Raw genomic sequence first — 26,916 nt, forward strand, 5'->3', positions numbered from 1 at the left:
TCTTCGAACAGGTCTATAGCACTTAACGCGCTAAAAGACATACTAAGTAGGATAGATTACGCCATATTTTCTACAAAATGCTTCCATATTATTATAAACAATCTTCTCCAAAATAATGCCTAAAGTAGGCAATATAGCTATAGATCTTTAGTTATCTTTATCCGTTCTAGAGGCCTTCTCCGGCACTAGCCTAACCAGAGATCTTCAGTCCGGCAGGTATTGTCCCAGTTCCAATGCAGCCATTCAGAATAAAGAGCAGTACCTTTTTTATATTGTTGAAGTTTTTTCGCAAACATCGCACTCTAATTTTATCATATCCCGAAGGTCTGTAGGCATAAAGGGAAGCAAGCACTTTGCGCAGCTTATCTGTATCAGTTGATGGAGGAAAAGCAGAGTTGAGCAATGGCAAGCCGATATAACCCGGATGGGGGTTAGGGGCACTCTGTTTCAGCTTACTTATCGAAGCGGTGAAGAAACATTAAATGAATTCGCGATATCTTGAGGCGATTCACGTGGAAATGCTCTAATAAGTTTTTCGTATAAAGATTGTTGACTGGGCCTGCCCAGCAAGTCGTTCAAAATTTCCCACGTCGTTCGCACATTACATCGGCAGTGCGATAATTCTGTTGTAAAGAACTGTTTTTTCTTAAGCCTTAACATAGCGGTGAGCCTGTTTCTAACTGCATGTTACTCCTGCTTGAGAGCAGATTCATTTGGGTTCTTTTTGCGAAAATTGCATATATTGGAAGGTTAACAATATTTTCCGGTTAAACCAGCCATACCACTCAAATTATGGGTGTAAAATGCGAAACGAGAGTACAAAACAACATACGATGGAAGAAATGCAAAGCTTTAAGTGGACGCATGCTTTCACTTCCCACAAATGTATTTGACATTTTAGACCAGAATTCTTGGCATCGGCTCCTTTTGAATGCGCCCTAACTCAAGGAAAAGCTCAGACAGAGGCTACAACCACGTGGTTCTTTTAAACGCTTTTTGTTTTAGTCAAGAACGCACGATGAGGTCCGGGCGGGAGGCAAGGATTGAAAGTGTGTGAATTAAGCAACCATCTGAACTTCTTTTATTTAGCATCGCCCTCAAAGTATGACGTCAGAACACCAATTACTTTCGTCATCAGCTCCCTTGCGGACCTTCGCGTAGATTTAATTCCCTTCTCGCTAAGCAACCAATCTATTCGTTTCTCTCTCTATTGCCCCGAGCATACTTACCTGGCATAGAATAATATCCTACCATGCTATAAACAAGACCACCCGACTATAACATAAGAGACTGCTTTATCCAAACAAACCTGCTTGAAATACGCGCCTAACTTGGAATCCAACACACCCAAGCTCGATTCTAATCTAGAAGCGACGTGATCTTGCTAACTTCATGTCATGTGGTATGTAACGCCAAACAAGCCACCTGTCATTCTGAGACTGAACAAGACGCCTGCCACCTAATACGTGCCAGAACCGCGCACATGTTTCTGACGCTCAAAACGCAGACGATAATTCTACTCTGGATTTTGTACAGAATAAGATCCTTAACACTGCTGTTAAAATGTGCGCTCAAGCAAGCTTTGGTTCTTTCATTGCATGGATGCTGCAATGTAATTGAAACAATGAAAGTTCTACAGATCCGAGAACTGTTGACATCAATTGTTGCTACTGAGATATTGAATAGACCATTAATGTCAAGCTGACTTGATCACACTGGCTTAGCCATTTCTTAGTCGTCCTCCGCTAAGCAACGTCTTCGGATAGCTTTTTTGCAGACATGCCATTCTCAATTCCCATTTCTGCGTTTTAATAAGAGCGACACAAGCGACCACGCCATACTGTACATATTGTTGCAGTTCCAATGAAAGCAAATGAATGCTGGTATCTGAATAGCTGTATAAACGGGTCGGTTTACTGTACCGTGCAGAAACGACGATGAAAGACATGCAATATTGCAGTCTCTCAGCAAACAAATGGAATGCAGGGGAGAAAATCTGATTCCACCTCCTGAGCTTATCATTTGTGTTAGAGCAATCAACAGCCCTACAAAAACGCCATTCCTTTCAGATTGTTCCATACTTCATTAACGAAAGGCTCGCCAACGTTACGATGCTGAGGGGCTTGTTCCTTGCTGGACTCCTTGGCGCGTCTACAAGGTGAGGCTCACGCTGCTCACTCACTATTCACCGAAAATTTGAGTGTGCGATGCTTTGCATATTTATCTAGGGCAGGCGACAAGCAATAGGAGAACTTTTTATTGTTTGCGTCTTTCTCGTATTTCGCGATGCTGTTCAAACCCCGAAGCCTTGCCTGATGGCTAAGCCATACAAACAATGTTTTCCAAGTGTGCACTATAATTTGCAGCACTGGCAAGTGTTTTGGTTTGGCTGTGAAAATTAGATAAACCGTCAGCCACCCTATATGAAAACTGAATGCAATGGCGAGCTGCGATTCCTGTGTGCCACCTCTTGCCAGTTCGCCTAAGCAATCCATAGGGCATCTCGCGCATTACCACACAAATTCCCCCGCAAGTATTCCTGATGAGAACGTGATTTGGTTTTGTTTTGTCTATAGGGTTTAACGTCCCAAAGCGAATCTGAGATGCCGTACTGGAGGGCTCCGGAATTTTCGACCACCTGGGGCTCTTTAACGTGTACTGACATCACTCAGCGCGCGGGCAACTAGCTTTTCATTTCCATTGAAAAGCGACAGCCTAGGCCGGAATTCAATCCCGCTTTCTTGGGCACAGTAGTCGAACACCCTAACCAAAGGGCTACCCCGACGAAGGATGAAATTTTTTTATTTATCTAAGGAAGGGCACACAAAATCGGGCACGAAAGGGGCGATCAAGTCATGCAATGGTGTGAGTGTATAGGTGTCTCTAATGATTGCTGTATACTGTAGCAAAATTGCCAATGGCCTTCTGTTGTGAGTAAAAATATAAGACACATTTGGGCTCATGACCAGAGAAATGTCACCATGAAAAACATGAAGCCGGAAGGGCTCAAACGTCTAAACTTTGTGAAAAATCTGTTTTGTTGCGTTAAAACACCTGTTTCTATATTTGCCGCTCTATAAAATTTTCATGTTTTAATTCTCAGTGTGCAATAAATATGGTAGAATTTAGACATTTTATGTATTTTATTGCAACGCTACAGACGCTGGAAAATTGAAATGAAGAAGCAGCATTTCGGGGCGAAATGCTCATTGTCCTGGTGTGAGTGAAAAGAAAGCATATTTAAAATGACCAGAATTATTGCGCCAAAATTTACATTTTGAAAATCGGTTTCTATGTACGTACACTTGGCATTTATACGTTCATTGATAAAGCTCAGTCTTGAAGCCTCTGTTGTCGTGATAATCAGGGCAATAACGAGGATTTACCACGTTCTCCTTCGCCTTCTGCAGCACCGTCTCTTCAATCGTCAACTCTCATGCGGCCATCTTCTACGTCGACATAGTGTCACCGTACGTCACAATGAGTGAAAGGACTACTGTCGCCGTTACGCGCCTCTTAGGTAATAAGAGTACTTAGTAATTAACATATCGCTTCTGCATTCCCAGATTGCAAAACAAAACACCGGCGGGGCATTCAAAAAGCCCACAAATAACTTTGGCGCAGGTTACCTATAAGAAATTGTCATATATTTCTTCCCTCATGGTTAGTGTTATTGTCTACGTAATGGGCAATACAACTTTCTTGGCGCTTGCGTCCGTAGCGCCAAGTCAACCGACAAACAGAACCTTCTTTCCGGTTGTAAGATAATGCTGATTGACCTTAATGTCAACCATTGTTTATATCGGCATTCGAGCATGTCGGGAACTAACAACTAGGTCAAGTGTCATACACAACGTTGCAAACTCTATAGTACTGCAAGGCACTTCGTCAGCATTGTTTTATCCGGAAGTATATTACGCAGCATAGTATACAAGAAAAAGCATATTAATCGAAAAATTGAAACCTAACGGTCAGTTGAGTGCTGAGCCAGCAATTGCACATAGCATCCTCCTCCGTAACCTTATTTTTGTCCTGCGTGTGAGATACTGGCTCAACACTGTTGCATATTCGAGTGTACACGCACCCACGAGGTGACAAGATCCCGAAACCGCCTTTGTGCGTAACAAAAATGGCTAATTCACGAACTTTCTTTCAGCATTAGCAAGCGGCATCATAATGACCCTCTGTGCCATCGCTGTGCCATACATGGGAACGGCTACAAGGGTACGTAATAAATACCTCGGCATTTGTGTCCCCTAGATGGATCTGAATAGAGAATTTTATATTATAGTGCCACAGAGGGGTGTGCACCACCCGATTTGCAGACGAAATCAGCTCTTCAAAAAACTCATGTTACCTCTGCACAAAGCAGAAGACACTACGCGGAAAGCAGAGCAATAATATGTTTTTCTAAAGGACAGCTTATAGTCAACTCAGTCTTTTTTAGGGTTCGACCCAAGCTCACTGTTGGAGGCTTGGGCTTCCTTAAGGTTAATTCAGGAAAGCATGTTAGAAGGGGGAAGTATAAACGTTGGTATTGACCAGAGATCTATATAGCACCATTTTACTTGAGGCTACCACCGATGAGAAGCGAAGGCTAGTAGGCTCTTGTTAATACAAAACAGTCGCCATCGTTTCCAATAATTGTTTCGCGATATACATGCTGGACAGGACTTGCTTAAAACCGAAGTGCTTAGCTATTGATGATCACGGAAGCGGCAATAAATAACTACAATACGTGTGAAGAAAGGGAACATTTGATGCGACCTGCAGAAATTCAGTGCGGTCGGTCATATTTATTTACTTGTGGAGTGTTTTTTTTTTCTCAAAATTCAGCATATAATCATTTATCATATTATTTCCTCTGCTCGCCTACTTTTGTTACCGTCAATGCTGCTATGTAAAGAGGAAGGGCCCCTCGAACTGTTTATGCAGATTCTTCCCTGGCTTTCTCGCAACTACTTGTTTAAAATAAAATCTGGAACTTTGAAATAGACTTTATAAACCAAGAAGCAATCATATGCTATTTCATAAATGGCAAAACCTAACTTGTGACTTCATAAGCTTTCCTGAAATATACATACTTGTATGTCAACAAACCGTATCTTTTCACTCCATAACCAGATTTCTACCCAGAGTTTAGATAAAAAAAATGGCATCCATTATTCACTAGCGGATTTTCAAAAAACGTTATCCCACAAAGGTGATTCTCTCAAGATGTTATGTTTTTTTATTCTTTTTTTTTCGAGGCGTTCAGTTCTTTGAATGCCTACAGTTGTTGCGTACGAGCAGAGGATCAAGACATGCACCTCTTGCACAGAGCTAGATTACGGTGTATGAAGAGCCCGTTTTGTTATTTCCTTTGATGGCTCATTACTCTTTCCTCGCAGCTGTTTGTGTCCCTCTACTCCTCAGCCTCAGGACCATTCATCGGCCTCATCCTACTTGCCGTCTCTTCGCCTTGGGTGAATGCAAAGGTTTGACATATTGATTCTTCAGAATACATTACTAGCACTCCGTCAACTACCATATTCTATTGTGCTCATCATCATGCACCCCCTCTGTTACCAGCAGCCTTTTTTGACATGTGAGAAGTGAAAAGTATTTTTATTTGGACCATAAGGAATGAGCATACAAGTTAGCCGCCTTTCTATACGCTCATAGCTTGTGAGTACACAGGGGTGCATCGGGTCTGCTGGTACCAATCTGTTCGCCTAAACTTAATGAAGCAATGTATGAGTCGGTGTCTGCGAATAGAGTCTACACTTGTGGCGATTCTTAAATGTTTCTGGTAGTCCCGATGCAAGGGTAAATTTGCTGTAAAGCTACATACATCTGGCTTATAGACGCATGACAATACTTCAGCGGTCGGAATAAAGCTAAATATGTTTGCATGAAAACTAAATAGCGCCTTTCCAACCTCAACGTTTAGAGATGATAACACAATGTTTAAAGATAAGCACTAGCATTTATAACTAACGTACGCTGCCACAGAGGTAATCATGCAAGGGTGTATAATACGGTTCAGTATTATGCGTAGCATTGCTTAACACGGGCAAGTTTTACGTGTATATCAATATTCATCCAGGCTACTGTTAGGTATCTTCCATGATTTTTCCCAATGTGAGCCAAGCTTCATTGCACAAAATACTGTCTAAGAGTCATTTGCAGTATGAAAGCATAATTACTTCCTCAGCCAACTTTAATAACAGTACTTGGTAATTATTCTTCTGCAAGAATGATGGATACAAAAAAATAACATAGTCCTCTGACTTGTAGTTGAATACTAGTCGTAAATATCGTACGTGATACTATGCAATGCTTCGGCACGTGTACGCGTGTAGAATCTGAAACTAAAATACACAGTTGGGGATGGATTATGGAAGATTTTCCTTAGTACATCAAACCATGCGAAACAATATTTCAGTCTTCTCTGCACTGAATCGCTCCCAGCTCTTGAGACTCATGTAGAAAACAACACTATTCTGCAAAACTCTTTTTATTGGTTCTGTTTGTTCGCATGATTTAACGTCCAGTGTAAGATCGGCCATGAGGAAAGCCATGGAGGCAAGCATTTGTGGACAATATGTACGTCAACTAGGGCAACTTCTTGATGCTGATTTCACGCGTCAATGGTACGCTCTTTATGGCTCAAACGTCTCCTTTCTTGGTAGCGATAGGGGTCATCCACATTCTGCCGAAAGAAGAAACTTCAGCTCAATCCTTAGTCGCATGTCTCTTTGTTCCTGTGCTTCCGTCGTCATCGAGCAGGCGCTCGTTTTCCTGTTTGCTCTCTGAAGCACTGCAACGATATTTTTCCATTTTGGTCGTGCAGAGTGCAAAAAAAAAACGCTTTCAGAGTCAAACACCGTTTGCCGGACACATGCCTACATGGACCGGTAACTGCGGCGAACACGAAAGTGAGCATGATGTCAAACCAGAAGACAAAGGACTTTTGAGAAGCTTTAACTCTGAGCCATTGTGAACTTCGAGTCCGCCAAAGTAACCAGCGTGGCGGCAACGGAAGCTCATTCTAAGGGCTTTCGAACAATCGTGAATGTCGTCTACGATGAAGCCGGCTTAAAACCGCATTAATTGGTCCACGCTGCGCGGAGGACGCGCAGAAAGGCAGGGGTGTAAGTATCGAATGTCACTGGTGCGTCTTTTGTTTCACCTAGCTTGATGCTATAAAGAAATAGGGGCTGAGGTCCTCCAAAACGAAATCGAGGGTGACAGAACGGCTGCTCTCCTTGGCTGGCGCTTCAATGCCTTAGTCTTCCGGCGGAGAGCTCATTTTGCTTAACTGCTAGCAACCGGGGAGTTTTGACGTCCAGCCAGCGAAGCATAGAAACCGCCTATAATGTACACCAGTGCTTCAGACGCTATTGCGCTCTGATATAGTTTTTTTAACTGATTTAACTGATTTATTTATAGGAAGGAAAAGGCGCGGTAACTGTCTCACTTGTTTTTCTGTGGACACCAGAACCGCGCCATAACGGAAGGGAGGAAGGTGGGAGTGAAAGTGGAAAGAGAGAAAGAGGAGCCGTAGTGGAGGGCTACGGAGTAATTCGACCACCTGGGGATCTTTAACGTGCGCTGACATCGCACAGCACACGGACGCCTCTTCGTTTCGTCTGATATAGTTCTCTTTGCTGTTGCGACTGAAGGAAGAAGGAAAAGAAAATGCACGGGCCTACTACTGGCTCTGTAGCTGAGCCACCTCCGCTGCCTCGTGCAGACAGAAGAGAAAATAGAGAAGAAAGAAAAAAAAAGGGGGGAGAAAGACGCGTGTCGCAACAGCCATCGTCCACCATCGAAACGGTAGCGAGTGCAATGACGGCCTACAGTCCCAGCCCTGAAAGACCCGGATCAACCGCCAACCATTCTCCCTTCGTTCTCTTTGTCAGCGGCAAGATTTTAGAATCCGATTCACTCACGACACAATTGGCATATGCCGTTGAACGCTAAACGCGTGCGCCTTGGAGGTCAGTCCGCGGGAATCGAGCCAACATTTGCGCTAATAAAACGCGGCACTTCACCATCTTGGCCGCTCCGCCATCTCCACATGGCTATTATCGGTATAATGTAATGTGAATTAGGGTTTAAGGAGGAAGTGTAAGAGAATCTCCTTCGAAATGGGGTGGTGACAAAAGCATTCATGTTCAGCCTTTGTTTCTATAATTAAAAACAATTCTTACATTACAGCAGCTGGTTCGTTATTCGCTCGATATATTTTTCATTAAATGATGTTTAACTTTGACTCAGTATCCTCTAATGACCGAGCTGCTAATTAACCACTGATCCTCAAACAGTTCTTGTTAGCCTCTACTGCTAATGTAATCACGCTTCCTTTGGCACCTTTAAACTGTAAGGTGTCAAGGAGAGTGATTACGCCCGCTTCAACATCCTGATGATACTGCTACACTCTAGGATAGGATAGGAATTACGTTAATTTCTCTAGGAAGGTCTTGTACCAGTAGCAGAAGAGGTCCATCTTCTGTCTCCTCACAGGGTCGGTGCCCCTATTCCAGGGCTCCGCTGAGCTTCGCTGCTCACTGGCGTGCTGGATCAGACCTAGTTGGCAATCCAGATCGCCACTAGAAAGCCGCCTCTCCACTGTTCCGCACTCGGGTCTTTACGAAAGCTATCGTTATTTCTACATTGCCGCGTGATGTGGTATAACGAAGGTTTGCTACCCCACCATGGGCAGGTATCCCGATATTGTGACGGGTAAATTTTGCTTAGGATATGCAGGTTAGGGAATGTTCCTGTCTGCAGTCTTCGCCAGTACACTGCCTCTTGTTGTTTTAGATCCTAATGAGGCGGCGGATAGCGGATACACTCTAGCAATATATATTAAAATGGGTCTAGGCATCTACCACAGTTGGAACAAACTATCGTTTGTTAAACTTCATTTTATATCTTCGCGTTGTGTTGCAACCTGATCAAGCTTCAAATAGAAGTCCGCTTCTAGCGCTGCAAAATCTCAAGAAGAAGTTCTTGAATTCTCATAGAATTCTTACTTCTTATTTAGCATTTTCCACTTTTTTATATATTTACAATCGGCGTCTTTTCAACTGACTTTTGCAAAGAAGAAGTTCTTGAATTCTCATAGAATTCTTACTTCTTATTTAGCATTTTCCACTTTTTTATATATTTACAATCGGCGTCTTTTCAACTGACTTTTGCAGTTTCTCCTCTGTTTTTTGTCTGTCGTACATTTCTCCGTCCTCTTTCGCTGCATATTTACTTACTGGTTTTTCGTCTTGTCCTTTTCATCCATTTTGAGTCCACATCCCGCACAAGTATTGATATGTTTGAGGTTCCCACTTATTTTCATATTTTCTGAGGTGTTATTCATGTAGTAGTTTGTATGGCGAAGCAGCCTGCTTCGAAGGCTGCTTCACCTATATCACCTTGCACTGCGTGTTTTATAGTTCAGCATAAAACTGTGTTCCCAAAGGTAAGCTATGACATCCTTATTTCTTCGCAAATGCCTTGCAGTACATTAAACATGTTACACCCGCATACTGCTCCGCGTTTCATTGCTGCGGCATCTCGTCTCCCCTTCTATCTGGTGCATGTGCTTCAATGTATACTTGCGCTTCGTTTATCTACACTCAGGGAGATTTATATCCCGCCACTTTGGTATCACTCTTGCAGTGCAAGCACTTTATCAGTGCAATCGTTTCATCACACCTAATCATGCTGAAACTGAAGTCTACAGTTTCTCCTTCGTATCCACAAGTGCATGCAAATCTTCCCAGCTAACCGATAACACTCCAGTGTTGTCCATGTACTTGCTTAGCGCAAAAGGCGCCACCAAGGGGAGGCTAAAATAGCGCGCAGAGCAAATGCGGCGCCTCTCTTAACTACGCCATAGTTCGTCAGTTCATAGGATGTGTTGACTACCACACTGACAAAATATTTGAGTAGAAAACATCCCCATCGCCTACTTAATTATCAAAACTTTATTTCAACCGCAGTCACCTGGTACACCACTCAATTGCTGTGTTCCTTTTAAGCACTTCCATACACTCGGCGGCCCGAGTATTTGCAGGTGTAGAATGGTGGAACTGAGAGATGGAAGTCGTCTCCTTGGTAAACAACAGAGCGGAGCTTTGATAGTGAAGGAGAAACAGGTTCGACTACATAGGAAACAACAGCTTTACTCGCGGCCGCACACCAAGGCGACTGATTCAGTCAAAAGAGTTAACAAATAATGCTAAAGATCTGCGCTTTAGAGAATACTGTTAGCTGGTACACTTCGAATTAGAGAGCGTTTTTTAAAGGAGCCATTTCCTCCTTACGCTGAAGAGAATTTTAGAATGCTTTGAAAACACGACTTACATTTTTTTTACTAAACAGAGGACCTACGCCGATGTATGCTCTTTTCAGGTGCTGCTGCGTGATGCAGGGTGGCTGAGGGGTATAATTTATGTCATGTCTCAACGATAAATAGGCGGAGGTTTTTTTCTCTCGGACAACCTTTACTGGAGTATTTAAGGCTTTGACGACCACATGACAACCACCGCGCAATCCACATGCCCCAGCAAATACATGCTCGAATGTGAAGACACACACGAACGTAGAAACTTAATTACATGCACACATTCAAAAGATAACCTATGTACACACCTGGGTTTCGAGACATGTTCCGGATATATAACTTTGTTCGCTGGAGGGATCATCGGGCTTAATTAGTATTGTCACATGTAGCTGAACGCTAATGAATAAAATATTAAAAAGAATCTTCTCTGAAATACAAAAAATATACGTTATCATCTGTTGCAGCCCACTGTCGACAGTTGCATAAAAAATTCATTCCACAGGACTACATAAAAACCCTTGCCGCTTGTCAATGCAGCTGTCCTACCACGAACACTTCCTCACTTCGTATCCAACCCTCACCTTACGCTCTGCATCCCACTGCTCAGTAATCGGGAATATCTGCGAAGCTCCGACAACCTTTTCGTATGCAGGGGGCAGCGTGGGCGAGCCTGTTGGTCTGTGCTCTGCAGTTGTGGCACGCGGTAGGCAGGGGACTGTCGGCCATTCCCCCGCCGACTGTGGTCACAGGAACGCTCGAGAGGTGTCCGGCACAGATCAATGGCACTGAAGCACGAGTCTCTGCTACCACTTATCCGGTAGTGCAACTACTAACCAATAGGTAAGGCTTTCTTCAGGCCAGAGCCTGAGGTTTTCGTATTTGGGTCTTCGTATCAGCGCGCACGGGCATTTGCTATTCCTGGCTACACTCCTAATAAAGCTCAGCTTGGAGGAAAAGGGTAGAAAATTGTTCGCAATTTTCTCGTGGCGCGTCACCACATAGAGAGCCCTACCCCTTTTCAAGGCACGTATGCTGCAGGAACGAAGGCTCAGGAACGGGAAGACGAACAAAGTGCCCTATAACTTAACTCAGGTCTTCTGTTTAGTGGCCCAGAGAGACTTTTCTAAGCGCTCTGATACTTTTAGATCACAATGTCAAACAAAAGCATAACTTCAGTGGTTTTTTTTTTCGCATCGTGATTTGCTTGGCCAGGTGCTATAATGGACATGGAATAAATATAGTGCAACAGCTGCTAAAAATCGAATCGCGGTGTACGAAACCCATTCTATTTTCATTATGTGATTGATTTTTTTTTTCTCGACCGCAGATATCACCAAAAGTTTTTTTTTTTTTGCTAACGTTCCATTACAAGCATTATTTCATAGTGCCTATCAGGCATCTGAACGTATACATGCAGCACACGCGGCTTTTAGAATGTTTTTGATTTTTTTTTTGTGCCAGCGCAAGTCGGCCTTCTCGCTGGCGGTTTGTAAGAAGCTAAGATCGATCCTTCAATGGAAGCAGCTCAAACTGAACTTAAATAATGAACATCTGATTTATGCCAGCTCAAACTGAACTTCATTGAACATCTGATTTATGCCAACTCCTGCTTTGGTGGCGGCGACAAAATCGCTGGTAATTTTAGATGACAGAGATATATACGTTTATTTAGAACAGACAACAGACAAGCGAGCAGCCTAGGCAGCGCATCTTATATGTATGCTGCTTGATAAATTGAGCGCATACGCGACTCGTTCCTATTGACTCTCCTACAGTTCACTCTCTGAAAAATTTAAAATCACCTGTTTGTCGAGCAGCGTGAGGGATGGGACGTGCACTCATTAGCCGTTACCGCGTTATTTTACACAGTGCTGAAATACAGTAATTTTTACCCATTCTGACACCCACTTAATGGGCAGATTTTGGTTTCTTCTCTGACTGATACATAATGAAGAAGCAGAGCTCTGGAAAGAGAGAGAAAACTTTTAATGAGCATAATAATCAGTAAGAATTCGCAGGAGCTGGGTGGTCGGTGCCCCTAGTCCAGGGCTCCGCTGGCAGCAGCTAACTTGCGGACTAGGTGGATAATCCAGGCTTGCTGGTCCAGGTTTTCCAGCTCTGGAAAAGTAAGGACGAAATGTAGGCCGACTAATGCACTGCATCTCTTCGTCGAACCGCTTTTTGTAGATGTGTTTCAATACAGTGTTTTTTCTATTAAAGTATGGTGGTCAATGCAGCACAAAATATTCACAGTTTACATAAGGTGATTAATACCTCTCGTTTGTTAAAGCAGGCTGTCTTGCTAGCGGCTCCCCCCTCGTAAACGAGCACAGTTCTGTTCACACAATCAGTTTCAACTTTTTACCTCATCACGCGCAGCCAGTACGTGTTCCCACTGTACCGGCTGTCCTTCTTCTGGATTGCCTTCATCGGGATTTTCCTCACGGTTACCATGGGGACAGCGCTTAGCCTTGTTACAGGCAAGTATGCTAAAGAACAGAAGCCAGCTAGGCCTATTGGAGAAGAAAGCGCTCTTAAATGAATTCCAATTAACGTTCTTCTGGGAGCGTGCTTGTCCATATAGATGATGTGCATTTTAGCGCGATTTGAAAGTGACAGCTTCAGTACAAACGTGCGCCGAGAAAACTGCTTCAATACGATTTATTCTGCAAAAAACAAAGCAATAAATATTCTTAGCCTGCAGAAACATTTCTGTATTCTGTACCGATATGTTTATTACAAACTAAGTGGCCGTCACGTCGCGAAGAATTTCTGATTCAGTTCTGCCGAGACGAACGTGGTAAACATCACATCACGCTACACTATAGTGCCGCTCCAGGCCTCCATGCCCTCCAGAAGCTGACCTGAAGCTTCCTAGAGGCAATGAAAAAAAAAACGCAACTATGCATGCGGATGTAAACATTCACCTCAACGTTTGATAAAACCTCTTGTAGAACAGGGGAGGACAATCGTCTATGCGCAATGCAGACGATAGACAGCTTTAGCAAAGCGCTACCGTTTACTGCTACCATCAAGCAATACCACACGCTACCAGCGGCGGACGCGCTAATTGGTCCAGGCCAACCAAGTGCGAGGGCAGATGACGGGCGCGTTTCTACATCGTGCGGAGGCATTGCTACAAGATACCACACAACATGGGGATACAGGGCTAGCCCCAAAATGCCTAAAATAGATAGCCTTAGTCCTGAGTAATGGGAGGACCTTCTATCTGGCTCAGACGCTCAACGTCAGTTCATTCTGGTGCGGCGAGCCAGAGCCGCTGCTGAGGCCAACGAACTCGTGAACAAAGGACTACTGACCGTTGCTCTTTCCTAAGTCGCTACCCCTAACCTCCAATTTTCCCCAGTAAAATTCACCAATCAATCAATCGAGCACCGCGCCACACATCATATAGGAGCAGATGCATTACAACTGGCATCAGTGGCGTTTCAAATCGGTTTACAGGAAAGAAAAGGGGCACTATCTGTCACAATTCTCCGCGCACACCTCAACCGAGCCGTGATAAAAAGGAGTAAGGTGGGAGCGAAAAAAAGAGAGAAAGAGGTGATTTAATGGAAGCCCTCGCACCAACGCGCAATAGAGGCTTTCGCCTCATCGCAGTTTAGTGGTCCAAAGTGCCCCCCAAATTTTTTTCGCTACGTCTTTCATTTTTTTCCCTCAAATCTGGACGATGTTCTTACATTGTTTGTTGCCTTAGTACATTAATTTTTCTTTAACGTATACTGGTACAACAATAAACCACACATTTCTCAATGACCATCAGTACACTAACTCGTGATCATAAACTCTTCTCTTCCAGCTAGCTGAAGCAGTGGAGAAGATAATCTATTGTTCTTTTGAAGGTAAAACCTTCCGAAAGACGTAGATATACAATAATGAGTCCAGATTGGCGCTTAATGAGCGGAGTTGCTTATGAAATGCAGAAAAATCTGCACAAGACCAGCAGCATATACACTGACCTCCTTTCGCACTCATTTCAACTGCTAATCATGACGCCACCATTAGAGAGATTTAGCATACCGTGATCCGCGATCCGCCACCGTGACCCTCTACCGCTCGTGGGCGGGGCGCACACGCTGATTGGTTTCAATGCAGAAGGTCTATGTGCTGACATCAAGTATGTGGCGCCATCTATCGGCATCAAAGGGATCTAGGCATGCGCAGTGGAACGCGCGGAGGCGGATCACGGTAGCGGATCGCGGATCACGATGTGCTAAATCTCTCTATTGTTTGATAAATCCTTAACTACCGCGTTCTCAGCATTTTAAACTGTCTGATGGCACAATCTGCTGAATGCTTCACGTGATGAAATGATACACATAATATTGGAGTAAATTTCTTAAAGTAATGCGCGGTTCACACATGAAGCCTCATATTTAAAAAATATGACTTTTACGGGCGTATTTCCAACGTATACTAATAAAGAATATTTAAGGTAATAGATAACAATCCCAGATTAATCTAAACTATCTCAAGCCGATTTCTAAGAACACTCAACCTCTTCGTAAGGAAGTAAACGTATGACCGACGGCGTTTTGACTACACAAGTACACAGCCAGTGTTTCCAGCCATGAACAGGTGCGAAGAAGTGTCGTGCTCGTCCTCACGTCTGCGTCTCAGCAGCAGTCCTGCTTCTTACATCAATAACTACCACTTTCTTCTAGGTGGCATCCAGAGGGCGAAAAAGAACGCGCACCTTACCAGTCCCGTGTTCGTGGCCCTGTGGAGTCGCTTCAAGTTTTTGCGGCAAACACTGAATGTGAGCATGTTTCGTCATCATTATCGTTAGACTCATAGCCATCATAGCTCTGTTGTCTCTTGAGGCATTTGCAGGCGAGCATGCACAGTGCGTGTCAGAAGGCAAATTCTTCCAGTGGTCTTCACCGGTTCAAGCTTGCAAAGACACAAATCCTGCGCTTTTTAAGGTGTTCGAATACAGCCTCGACCGTATTCGACCGATGCGAAAATCCGAAACGAAAATAATTTTGCAACTTGAGAGCCGAAGCCAGCCTAGATCGCGTTAGTGCAATTATGGGCTTTTTTTTTTTGTTCCTGCTTTGGTTCCGGCTCGGCCACAATTGTCGTGCTCTAAGTCGGGATTCAAGCGAACGAAATCAGCTGCGGCCGGGACTCGGTTCCGTTGCAGCGGCAGACTGACATTTTGGCGATAGTTGCAGTTAGCTCGTCGCATGCGCTGCTTTTGCATCATCACGAGCGCCACCTTGATGGCGCTGGAAAAGAAACCATAGCAGGCATATCCACTTTCCGCTATAACAGGACTGAAGAGACACTCGGGCAGCTGATTTCGTTCGCTCACATCATGACTGCGACCACCACAACCGAGACGCGCGAATGCGCCAGTCACTTGATTTTGTTTGTGTTTCGCGGGCTTTCTTTTGAGCCTGAAAAAAAGGTACATGCGACGCTTTCTTTATCTCAATAAGTGTAATGGGGGTAGCTGAAGGTGCTCTCCGACTTTCCACTGGGCAACGTCGCGAAGTTGTACTTGGCCAGAAACTGCCACACGCATAGAGAAGGGGGGCTAAGAGCGTCGTCTTGGTGCAAATGCCACTTAACGGAGATCGCCTGTCGCGCTCGGAAGAGCCTTTTTCTCAATATCTCGAGAACATCCACATCGTAGACAGCGGTCATTCACTTTCCTTCGGGTAAGAACGCTTAGCGAACCACACCCATCAAAAGCCCCGCCGGGGTGGTGCAGTGGTTCAAGCGCTCGGTACTGTGCCCAAGGACGAGGGATCGAATCCCGGCCTTGGCGGCCGCTTTTTGATGGCGGCGAAAAGCAAGGCGCCCGTGTGCTGTGCGATGTCAGTGCACGTCAACGTTGGTGCACGTTAAAGAACCCCAGGTGGTCGAAATTTCCGGAGTCCTCCACTACGGCGTATCTCATAGCCTGAGTCGCTTTAGGACGTAAAACTCCACAAGCCAAACCAAAGCTTCCCGTCAAAAAGAGACAATGTCTTCCCATCCGATTTGCTCATTTTTGCCTTCTCGGGGCAAGGGGACTCTGAGGTGTGCCAATCGAAACTTTGACCTGCCGTGCAGGGTCATACTCAAATACCCATATTTCGTCACATGTAATGACACTTTACAAGAAATATTGTTAAATTTCAAAGTTCAAACAAGGCGCAGAACTTTTCTTGCGATCACCGCTTGGTTGTTGTGGTCGTCAATCAACAATTTGGACCCCTGCTCGGCACACATGTTGCGCAATTTCAAATGTTCCTAACGTTGCCATGCTCGGTCATATTTGTTTCAATAGTGAGTCTCGGCAATCATCCGCACCCTCACTCAACTTTAGGTGTTTAAAAAAAATTACCGACGATTCCGTTACTTCCTAATGCGAAATTTGAGAGCAGCAAATAAGCTGTTTCACCTTTTCGATAGATTGAGGCAAAGAAATCGAGCAACACATGTATGCGCTATCACAGAATTTTTTTTTTATTTTTCACACGTATTCCTTTAACAAAGACTCCACTAACAGTTCTTGACAGTCATGAAGGAAGCTTTGTGGTCGGAGAAATAGACTGATATATGTTCGACTTGGTACACCAATGCTTGATTCTCAAAGACGAGATCTATACAAGTGCCTCGCGAGGTTGTCAGAGCCGTGGGACGTGTTACGAGCGAGAGGAACGGGATGTTCTCCCGCATAAGTGTGAAGAAATTCCTGTTTGTCTTTATGTCAACATTCGTCTCGCTCATGGCTCAGAAAGAACTGGGAGATAATTTCGCAGTGGCGAACGGCAGCGGCAATTTCGGCTCGGGCGGTGCACATATACAGATCCGCCGCCACCGCTCTGGCTCTCTGATTGCCACCGCACAGGGGTTGCATTGGAGGAGGAGCGAAGAAAGGAATTAAGTTCGAGCTAGCGCTTTGACAACCGGAGACTCGCAGGAAGAGAGGGGAGGGGGGCGGCGTGTACACCCAGCGGCAAACGATGGGGGCAGAAGCGCGCGCAGCAAGCAGACAACGCGATAAAGGGAGGAGGGAAGAAATAGCAGCGACTGACTGATGCTGCTGACGCCGATAGTGAGTCAACCCCAGCTGCGGAGTTGGTTTCAGGGACAACGCCGCCGATGCCGACGCAAACAATATGATACCCTCGCTTCCGCAGCGCCAAGAACCAGGTCTAGCCGTGGGAAGGTGGTCACGTATTCGTCGACGTGCCGGGGCCTACGTGAAATAACCGGCGCGTCGGCAACTGAAGAGCACCCTATCCGCCACACATAAACAGGGGGGGGGGGGGACCCTCCCCTCCTCTTTCTGCATGGCGGCGACGGTGTTCTATGCAGTCACGTTATCTTGACTCTCTAGCGGCGTCAGCGGAATCCAGCGGTATCAGTCGGTCGCTGCTAGCGCCGGGGGGATGAAAGGGGGGCGGAGCTAGTTACGAGGCCGACGACGACGCCGACGCCGACGCTGACGCAAAACCCAGGAACGGACGCCAAAGAGCTGCGCTCTAAAAGATAGCGAACACGAAACACATTTTCTTCAGTTTTGCTTGCTCATGGCAGCCTAGAGCACGCTTTATCATCGATGTCGTGCGCACCAGCGTTAAACTCTTTAAACACTTAGAAACATGAGAATATGACATAGTAGAATTCCCGCTGGCTGGCTGAATCATTTGGTAGGTGTCGGGAAGGCTCTTTTTTTAGAACGTCATCGAGTACCACTGTTTGCGTGCGGATGGCATCACACGTTGTGACAAGTACACTATCAGTAGGTATACACCGAAACAGCAATTCTGCCGCTCCCAGAGCTTACAGCAGACTATGCTAGGCAGAGATAAAAAAGTTGAATGACACCTCCTCCCCCCCCCCCTTCCCCGTGCTTGATTCAATCGATATGAGCGCGACAGAGCCGATAGCAGCACCCAAAGAAAAAATAATTGCGTTACTTTACCTTACACACCCTATATGGTAAAGTAACGCACACCCTATATATAAATGGCCCCGCCGGGGTGGCGCAGTGGTTACGGCGCTCGATTACTGTTTCCAAGGACGCAGGGTCGATTCCCGGCCTCGGCGACAGCTATGGCGGCGAAAAGCAAGGCGCCCATGTGTTGTGCGATGTCAGTGCACGTGAACCCCAGGTGGTAGCAATTTCCGGAGTCCTCCACTACGGCGTCTCTCATAGCCTGAGTCGCTTTGGGACGTTATACCCCACAAACCAAACCAAACCATATATACATGGTTTGTGTCGCCACTGCTCACAACCAGCGGTGCCTAGTTCGTCCCATTTAGTCACCACTGCTTTTGGAATAGTGAAAAGGCACCAGACTTTGTACCGTCCTTTTATTCGTAGAAAGGGCGCGTCTTGTCAATTCTTTCTCCCATACGGAAGAGCCAATGTGCGGGCACTATCAAGAGGCTCTCAATACAAAATGAGTAAAGTTAACGGCTGCGCATTTTGTCTAGAAGTGCCGTAGTACTCTGAAACTTTTATCTTCTTGTTTACCACCAACAGCTTGAAGACCCGGCAGCAAGACTGGCAAGGAATGCGACGCCGTTCAAGTCCAACGACCTCGAATTCACGACGCTCCGTATTGAGACGCGTTCTCACACTGAAACAGCAGCGCTTATTTAGGACCGCGGCGAAAAGGAGTCCATGCAATAATATCACCAACTGCGAGCCTATGATTTTATTCTTATAGCTGCGCCGATTGGTTCACATCATTAGTGTCTTAAACAGCCATTGTACTATTCGTGTGCTGTGCGATATCAGCGCACAATAAAGATCCTCAGCTGGCCGAAATTACTCCAAAGCCCTCCACATCGGCTCCATTTTCTCTCGTTCCACATTCACTTCCATTTTTTCTCTTCCCTTAGGTATGGTGCAATGGTAAAACGCCCGACTACTGTGCCGGAGTTCCCGGGTTCGAACCCGACCGCGTATTTGGGTTTGCTCGGTACGGTGGCTCCGCAAGGGACAAAGCAACAGAAGAGACGAAGAAAATGAGCTGTTCCGACTAGTATCTACCGCCCCCAGGAGCCGAAATAATAATAATAATAATTGGTTCACAGGAAGGGAAAGGCGCAGTATCTGTCACACTTGTGTCTGTGGACACCAAGGGATGAAGGTGTCCACAGACACGTGTGACAGATACTGCGCCTTTCCCTTCCTGTGAACCAATTATTATTATTATCATTAATAATCAAAACTGTGAAGATAATATTTAGACAGGTAATTTGGCCGTTACCTACAGACAATTCAGTGCCAACTTAGTGAAACGAGTCTTCCTCTATACTACTACTACTACTACTACTACTAATAATAATAATAATAATAATAATAATAATAATAATAATAATAATAATAATAATAATAATAATAGTAATAGTAGTAGTATAGGCTTTCTCAAGCTAGTGCCGCGTCCAACATGACGCCCATTGAAAAAGCATGCGCCGCTAATCGCTAAGCTGCTCGGCCCCTGGGGGCGGTAGATGCTAGTCGGAACAGCCCGTTTTCTTCGTCTCTTCTGTTGCTTTGTCCCTTGCGGAGCCACCGTACCAAGCAAACCCAAATACGCAACCCGACCATGGCGGCTGCGTTTCGATGGAGGCGAAACAAAGTGGCGTCCGTGTGCTATGCGATGTCAGCGCTGTTGTTGTGGCTGTAGGAAGAAGAAAAAGAAAATGCACGGGCCTGCTACTGGCTCTGTAGCTGAGCTACCTCCGCTGCCTCGTGCCGACAGAAGAGAAAATAGAGAATAAAGAAAAGGAAGGGGCAGAGAAAGACGCACGCCGCAACAGCCGTCGTCCACTACCTAAGCGGTGGCGGGTGCAATGACGGCCTACAACAGATAAAAATTCTGTGGCAGGCTAGCCCCCGCCGCAAGCGGCGGTGACCTACCTGTCCCAGCCCCATCAGGGGAATGCGCGGTAAAGATCCCCAGGCGGTCGAAATTACTCCGTAGCCCGCCACTACGACTCCCCTTTCTCTCTTTCCACTTTCGCTCCCACCTTCATCCATTTTCTTATGGCGCGGTTCAGGTGTCCACATAGCAACTGTGACAGATACTGCGCCTTTCCCTTCCTGTGAACCAATTATTCTTATATTATTATGCTCTTGTTATGGTGAAACCAAGGGGCGTTCATGTGCTGTGCGATGTCAGCGTTGTTGTGGCTGTAGAAAGAAAGAAAAGAAAATGCACGGGCCTGCTACTGGCTCTGTAGCTGAGCCACCTCCGCTGCCTCGTGCGGACAGGAGAGAACTGATTTAAAAAAACTGATTTATTTGTAGGAAGGGAAAGGCGAGGTAACTGTCCCACTTGTTTTCCGTGGACACCGCAACCGCGCCTTAGGGGAAGCGAGGAAGGTGGGAGTGAAAGTGGAAAGAGAGAAAGAGGAGCCGTAGTGGAGGGCTACGGAGTAATTTAGACCACCTGGGGATCTTTAACGTGCGCTGACATCTCACAGCACACGGACGCCTCTTCGTTTCGCCTCCATCGGTTCGAACCCGGGTACTCCGGCACAGTAGTCGGGCGTCTTACAACTGCACCACCCCGGCGGGGCAGGACAGGAGAGACAAGGAAGAAAAGAAGAGGAAGAGAAAGACGCGCGCCGCAACAACAACCGTCGTCCCCCACCACCGAAGCTGTGGCGGGTGCAATGACGGCCTACAACAGATAAAAATACGGTGACAGGCTGGCCCCCGCCGAAAGTGGCGTTGACATACCATCCCAGCCCCGTAGGACCAGAACTGCCACCCTTCACCACCTCCCAATCTCGATGTCAGCGCACGTTAAGGATCCCCGGGTGGTCGAAATTACTCCGTAGCCCTCCACTCCGGCTCCTCTTTCTCTATTTTCACTTTCGCTCCCACCTTCCTCCCTTCCCTTACGGCGCGGTTGAGGTGTCCACAGAAACCGAGAGGCAGTTACCGCGCCTTTCCCTTCCTATAAAACAATCTCTTCCCTTATGACGTTTTCAGATGTGCACAGAAACGAGTGTGACAAATACTACGCCTTTCCCTTCCCTGTGGACCAATTATTAACCAATTGTAAAAAAGAATAAAAACTGTGAATGGAAAAGCCGCTGTTAAAGAGGCTACCGCTGCGTCACACACAGCTTTCGCTCTGTCACTAGGTTCAAAAGATGCTTAAGGTCCCAAAATTTTTTATATGATGGTAATAATGCCCATCAAATATTGATAGTTGTCACTTAATTGTAGCCTCTCAGGCAGATACCATACTCGAAACGGTTAAGGGCATCTAGGCTTAGCCTTTCGTGGTCCATGTATACAACGTACCTCGTGCGCCTTCGTTCGTGTGCATGCACATTGACAAGCACTTAATTGCTGATACCTTCATTTGTGGATCTATTATCTCACACAAACGCAATAGAATAGAGCCATAAGCAAATGCAATATGTGAAAAAAAAGACATCAGACGCAAATATCAAGACACACATAAACCATCATAAAGTATAGAGTTCCTATACAGCTAAGCCAAAGCTTAGTACGAACTTTCCCGCGTTGTCTATCTTTGCGCATCTGAATCAGGATGTAAACGCCCCAACTTTCATCCTAGTCCCAAAGGAAATAACCGAGCTTTCAGCTCTTTCCTGCGTCACATAATCCGCCGACCACTTAGTGCCCAACCATGTCACTGGCCAAATACACGACCTCACAAATATCATTTTTGATTTTTTTTACACGTAGCTTAAAACACCGACTTTAGCTTTTCTGAATAAAGAGGTCCAGAACGTTGTTATCAAGCTGTGCATATAAAGACTAAAGTTTTGGTAAGAGGCAACTCACCCAAAAGCTTCTGGCTGAACGACTGGTTCGCATACGCTAAGACGGAGCGCTATTTGAGAGTGCTTAAGCAGTCTTCACTCGCGAAACTACATTGCTCCCCCCCCCCCCCCCTCCAAATAGTCCCTTATACGAAGTACTTTCCCTGAACCGGGTCCTTGGGTACAGTTACTATGACTGATTAATGACGTTCCCGAACTCATTAGCGGTTCCTTATTTATGTGCACCAATGACATGGTTCTTTGATATCCTCCCAAAGCACACATACTCTTCGATGCAACAAATTTGAAACATGTAGTCATACATTTCCAACCAGGTCCGTACCAAGAGCATCTTGCTTACAGATAATTATCGTTTATAATCTTTATTTCAACTCTGGACTTTCAGTGCTTTCGATGAGCCTATACTAATTGGAATGCCTCCCTACAGATGGCGTATCGAATGGCTCAGCATCAAGATTGACTGTAGCCCCAGTCGTACCGGAGCTCTCAGAGCTGTGGGCCTTCTCACATTGCACTCGAGACTTCTCAGATTGCTTGTAATTGCGACGCGGAAGGCTCGACAGCATGATGTCCACACGTATTACCGGAGTCGTAGCGTTGGTGTCATTTGGCGCTATCAACGGGGTCGACGAGGACAGCGCTGTTTCCCGCATCCGCTTCCAGGCGTCACGACGCTTCGATAGATCAGTGTGCAGAAAAACGGCAACGTTTACGACGGTCAAGAAGAGGAGCACAATGGCCAGCATCATGAGGGCAAAGTGCATCGTCTTGGCCCAGTCGTCTTCGCAGGCCTCCCGCTCACCCGCTGCGTACTTAATCAGTTGCGTTCTACGTTGTGCTGGTGCCTGCTCATCTCCAGGGGCTGCACCACCATAGGGACTGGAAGGGACAGCAGCCACTCCGCTTTTTCGTGCACTGGAATCCTTGAATGCCAGCGGCAGCGGTCGCTGAAAAGTTGCATTGCAGCCCAGTGTAGGGCATGGGGTCGTTGGCAGCGTGCTGCTGTTTTCTACTACTGCGCCAGAAGATGTGGCACAAGGCTTCCTTGAAGACTGTGCAGCCATGACGTTTTGCCAGGGCTAGCTCCAACTTAGACACAGCAGTATATTATAGCTTCTTCTTCTTCTTTATCTTTGGTGTGAGCGATGGTGTGGCGTGCTGTAATTGGCCAATAATAATGCGCCTCCTTAGCAGCAAAACAACAAAATTAAGATTATGACTGTGCGCTTTGCGTTAGTTGTGCTTTTATTTCATTTCGCAACAAACAGTGAAATTTCGTACTTATGTCCTGCACTACTGACCCGTCAATGTCAGTTGTCTTGATTACGGACGCCGTCAAAGAACACAGACTGATTTTCATTAATAATAGCGACTGCTTTGCACGATTGACCCCTCGCTGTTAATGAAGGAGCGCTGTGCACTGCTGGGGCCACATTATCTATGACATTTCCCAACCAGGCCGCCCATCCTAAATGTCTGCTCCACGTATCCTACACAGGGTCGACACTGGCGCCTCACATCCGATTCGACAAAAGGCCTGAGGAGTATCCCCGCCTAAACAAAAAGTGATAAATGAACATGTGAAGGAGATGTTAATGAAGGGTATTATCAGAGCCATCTAGTTTTGGGCTACCCCTATGATTCTTCAAGAAGGATGGCACATGGTGTTTTTGTGTTTACTATCATCGTCTAAATACAGTCACTATGAAAGACGCATACCCTTTTCGCGTATAGACGATAACATTGATTGCATCTTCGAAGAAAATGTGGAAGCCTCCCTTACTGTGGAGAAACAGGACACCAAAGAACGTTTGCCCATCTCCCAAGGTCTCAATATGTCCTTTCTCCGGGGATCGCGACCCTGGATGGATGGATGGAATATAGGAGCGTCCCCTTTGAAACGGGGTGGTAGCAGTAGCTATCATGCTCATTTTTCTCCATATATCTTAATTATTGATTTAGAATTGTTAACTAAACCATCATTCTATTTATTAAATTTTGCTCCTACATTACTAACATTATGTCACTTCTCTGCTTTTAAGCCACCAATCTTCCAGCCGTTTTCTGCTAGTTTCCACCGCCGGTTTATTCAGCCGGCCACTGTTATCTCTAAAGCCCAGAGCTTCAGGAACAGTGATTGCGCCTGCACCAACTTCCGGATAGATACCATTACATTCGAGTATAATATGGTCAATTGTTTCACTGGAGTTTCCACATACAGCACATGCGTCATCTCCATTGTTAAACTTCTTTTAAACTTCGGCGACTGCGTTTCGATGGAGGCGAAACGAAGTGGCGTCCGTGTGCTGTGCGATGTCAGCGCACGTTAAAGAACCCCAGGTGGTCGAAATTTCCGGAGTCCTCCACTACGGCGTCTCTCATAGCCTGAGTCGCTTTGGGACGTTAAACCCCACAAACCAACCAACCAACCAACCAAACTTCTTTTTGTAGCTGCGTGTTCTAAGGCACCCTGATCTAGCTTCAAAAAGTAGGGCACTGCCTCTTGAGTTATCAAAGAAATCTTCCTTCCTGATCTGCATTTTTCACTTTCGGTATAATTCCACACTCAGTTTTTTTTTCCATCGAATTTATCCAATTTTTACCTTCTGTGTTTTTCACCTGTTGCTTAATGCTCTTTATTTCTCCGTTCTTGTTACTAACATACTTACTAGTTAGTTTCCTAGTTCTTTTCCTCCATTGTAAATCAACGCTTTTTAGGTACAGGTATTTAAATACCTTAGCTGCCCATCTGTTACTGTCCAATTTTCTCAGGCGTTCCTCATACAATATTTTACTCTAAGCTTCCCGCACTTCGAAAGATGCCCAGCCCATATCTCCCTGTACCGGCTCATTTGTAGTTTTGCCGTGGGCACCTAGTGCTAATCGTCCAACGGATCTCTGATTTGTTTCTAATGTCGACTGTACCTCTGATTTTAGGCACAAAACCGCATTTCCGAAAGTAAGTCCGGGCACCATAATTCCTTTCCAAATACCCCTCAATACCTCATACCTATTGTATCCCCACAATGCCTTATGCTTCATTATCCCGGCATTCCTTCGCCCTTTGGCCTTAAGTGATTGCTCATGCTTTCCAATGTATGCCAATCCTTCGTTTATCCATACCCCCAAATATTTATATTCTGCTACTCTAGGTATTTCAGGGCCTTGAATTTTAAGACCCTGATCAGTTGAGCCGTTGAAAATCATCAGACCCGACTTAAGTGCGCTGAAACTGAAGCCTAGAGCGTCCCCTTCGTCTCCGCAATACTTAACTAGAGTTTGCAATTCTTCCAGACTCTCAGCTAGCAGCACAATATCGTCTGCATACATCAAACCGGGGAGGCGCTGCTCTACCGCCTTTCCACCTAATCTGTATGACAGGTTAAAACCTAGGTTACTGTCTTGTATCCTCCGTTCCAGGTTTATCATATAAAGCATGAACAGCAGCGGTGATAGAGGACAGCCTTGTCTTAATCCTTTGCATACTTTGACATCCTCCGTACTTCTTATCCCTTCCCACGTAATTTCTACTTTGTTATCCCGGTATATTTCCTGTAGGAACTCTATTATCTCATAACCGCTACCTTCTTCTTTTAATATGTTCCACAGGAGTTCCATGCTTACGTTATCGTACGCCCCGTTTATGTCCAGGAAGGCCAAATACAAAGGTCTATTTTCCACTCTAGATATTTCGATGCATTGGGTAAGCACGAACAGGCAATCATCTAAGTGCCTACCATTTCTAAAGCCGTTCTGAAGTTCTCCGAGTATCTTGTTACTTTCAACCCATGCTTGCACCTTTAATTTCACCGCCTGCATGGCTAACCTGTACATTACAGATGTTATGGTAATCGGCCTGTAGGATTTTATGTGCATCCTTTCTCCTTTCCCTTTATAAATCAAATTCATTTTACTCTGCCGCCAGCTGTCCGGAATCTGCTTATTCGCTATGACTGTTTCCAAAGCTTTTAACAACGTTTCCTTACTTTTTGGACCGAGTTCATTAATCAGCTTGATCGGAATTCCATCTATTCCTGTAGATGTGTTTTTAGGAATATTTTTTTCTGCCTTTTTCCAGTTTAGATTGGTCAGTTATAAGGTGCTTTGTATTCTGCTACCTTGTGTTGCTTCCTGATTTGCGGAGATTACCCTATCGTCGTTCTTAAATGACTCGGCTATAACTGATGTAATGTAGTTCACTGCGTTGTCCCCCTTTAAACAATTTCCCTCGTTATCTTGAATCCGATCTTGCTTTCTTTGATTCTTCTTCCCTAGCCAGCTTATATGGTTCCAGAATTTTTTTGCTCCGTTTCTAGAGGCATCGTGTATATCTGCCATCCAGCGATCGGTGGACTGTCATATTTTACTTTGGACGATGGCCTGCACTTGAAGTTTCTTTTGTCGATATGATTCCCATTTTTGGTCGATTTCCTCCTGAGAAGCCTGTCCTTTCTTTGCCATTCGGTGTTCCCTTGAAGCAGCCCGTCGTTGTTCAATAGCTTCCCTGATTTCCTTATTCCACCAGCTCCGTGGCTTCCTCTTTCCATTCCAGCGGTTTGCTGCTTTAACCTCCTTAATTTTACTCCTTATGAGTAGTTCTACCTGTTCATAATCCCAGTCTTCCATGGGGCTTTTCTCTATTGCTTCCTCTATGTCTGCTGCAATCTGCGCTATTTGATCGTCGTTTAATTTTGCGTTTCCGCTTTGTCTAAGTTCCATTTCTCTTTTCATCAAGGGCCCCATCTGCAGACTAATACGTTTATGATCACTTCCCAGACTACACT

General features: G+C 45.4%; 1 protein-coding gene across 1 annotated transcript in view; it reads left to right on the forward strand.

Moving 5' to 3' along the window:
* LOC146189313 (sodium-coupled monocarboxylate transporter 2-like) overlaps positions 1-18,959 on the forward strand; it is a 43,942-nt gene extending 24,983 nt beyond the window's left edge. The window contains exons 9-16 of the mRNA XM_084605234.1: positions 2,070-2,158; positions 3,411-3,520; positions 4,157-4,224; positions 5,391-5,477; positions 10,983-11,170; positions 12,710-12,810; positions 15,016-15,110; positions 18,840-18,959. Coding sequence (XP_084461360.1) covers positions 2,070-2,158; positions 3,411-3,520; positions 4,157-4,224; positions 5,391-5,477; positions 10,983-11,170; positions 12,710-12,810; positions 15,016-15,110; positions 18,840-18,959 — 858 coding nt within the window. The remainder of the gene's footprint in view (positions 1-2,069; positions 2,159-3,410; positions 3,521-4,156; positions 4,225-5,390; positions 5,478-10,982; positions 11,171-12,709; positions 12,811-15,015; positions 15,111-18,839) is intronic.
* Positions 18,960-26,916: the final 7,957 nt, after the last annotated feature.

Source organism: Amblyomma maculatum, chromosome 5 (assembly GCF_055883805.1).
Source record: "Amblyomma maculatum isolate TAMU_Amacu chromosome 5, ASM5588380v1, whole genome shotgun sequence".
Lineage (NCBI taxonomy): Eukaryota > Metazoa > Arthropoda > Arachnida > Ixodida > Ixodidae > Amblyomma > Amblyomma maculatum.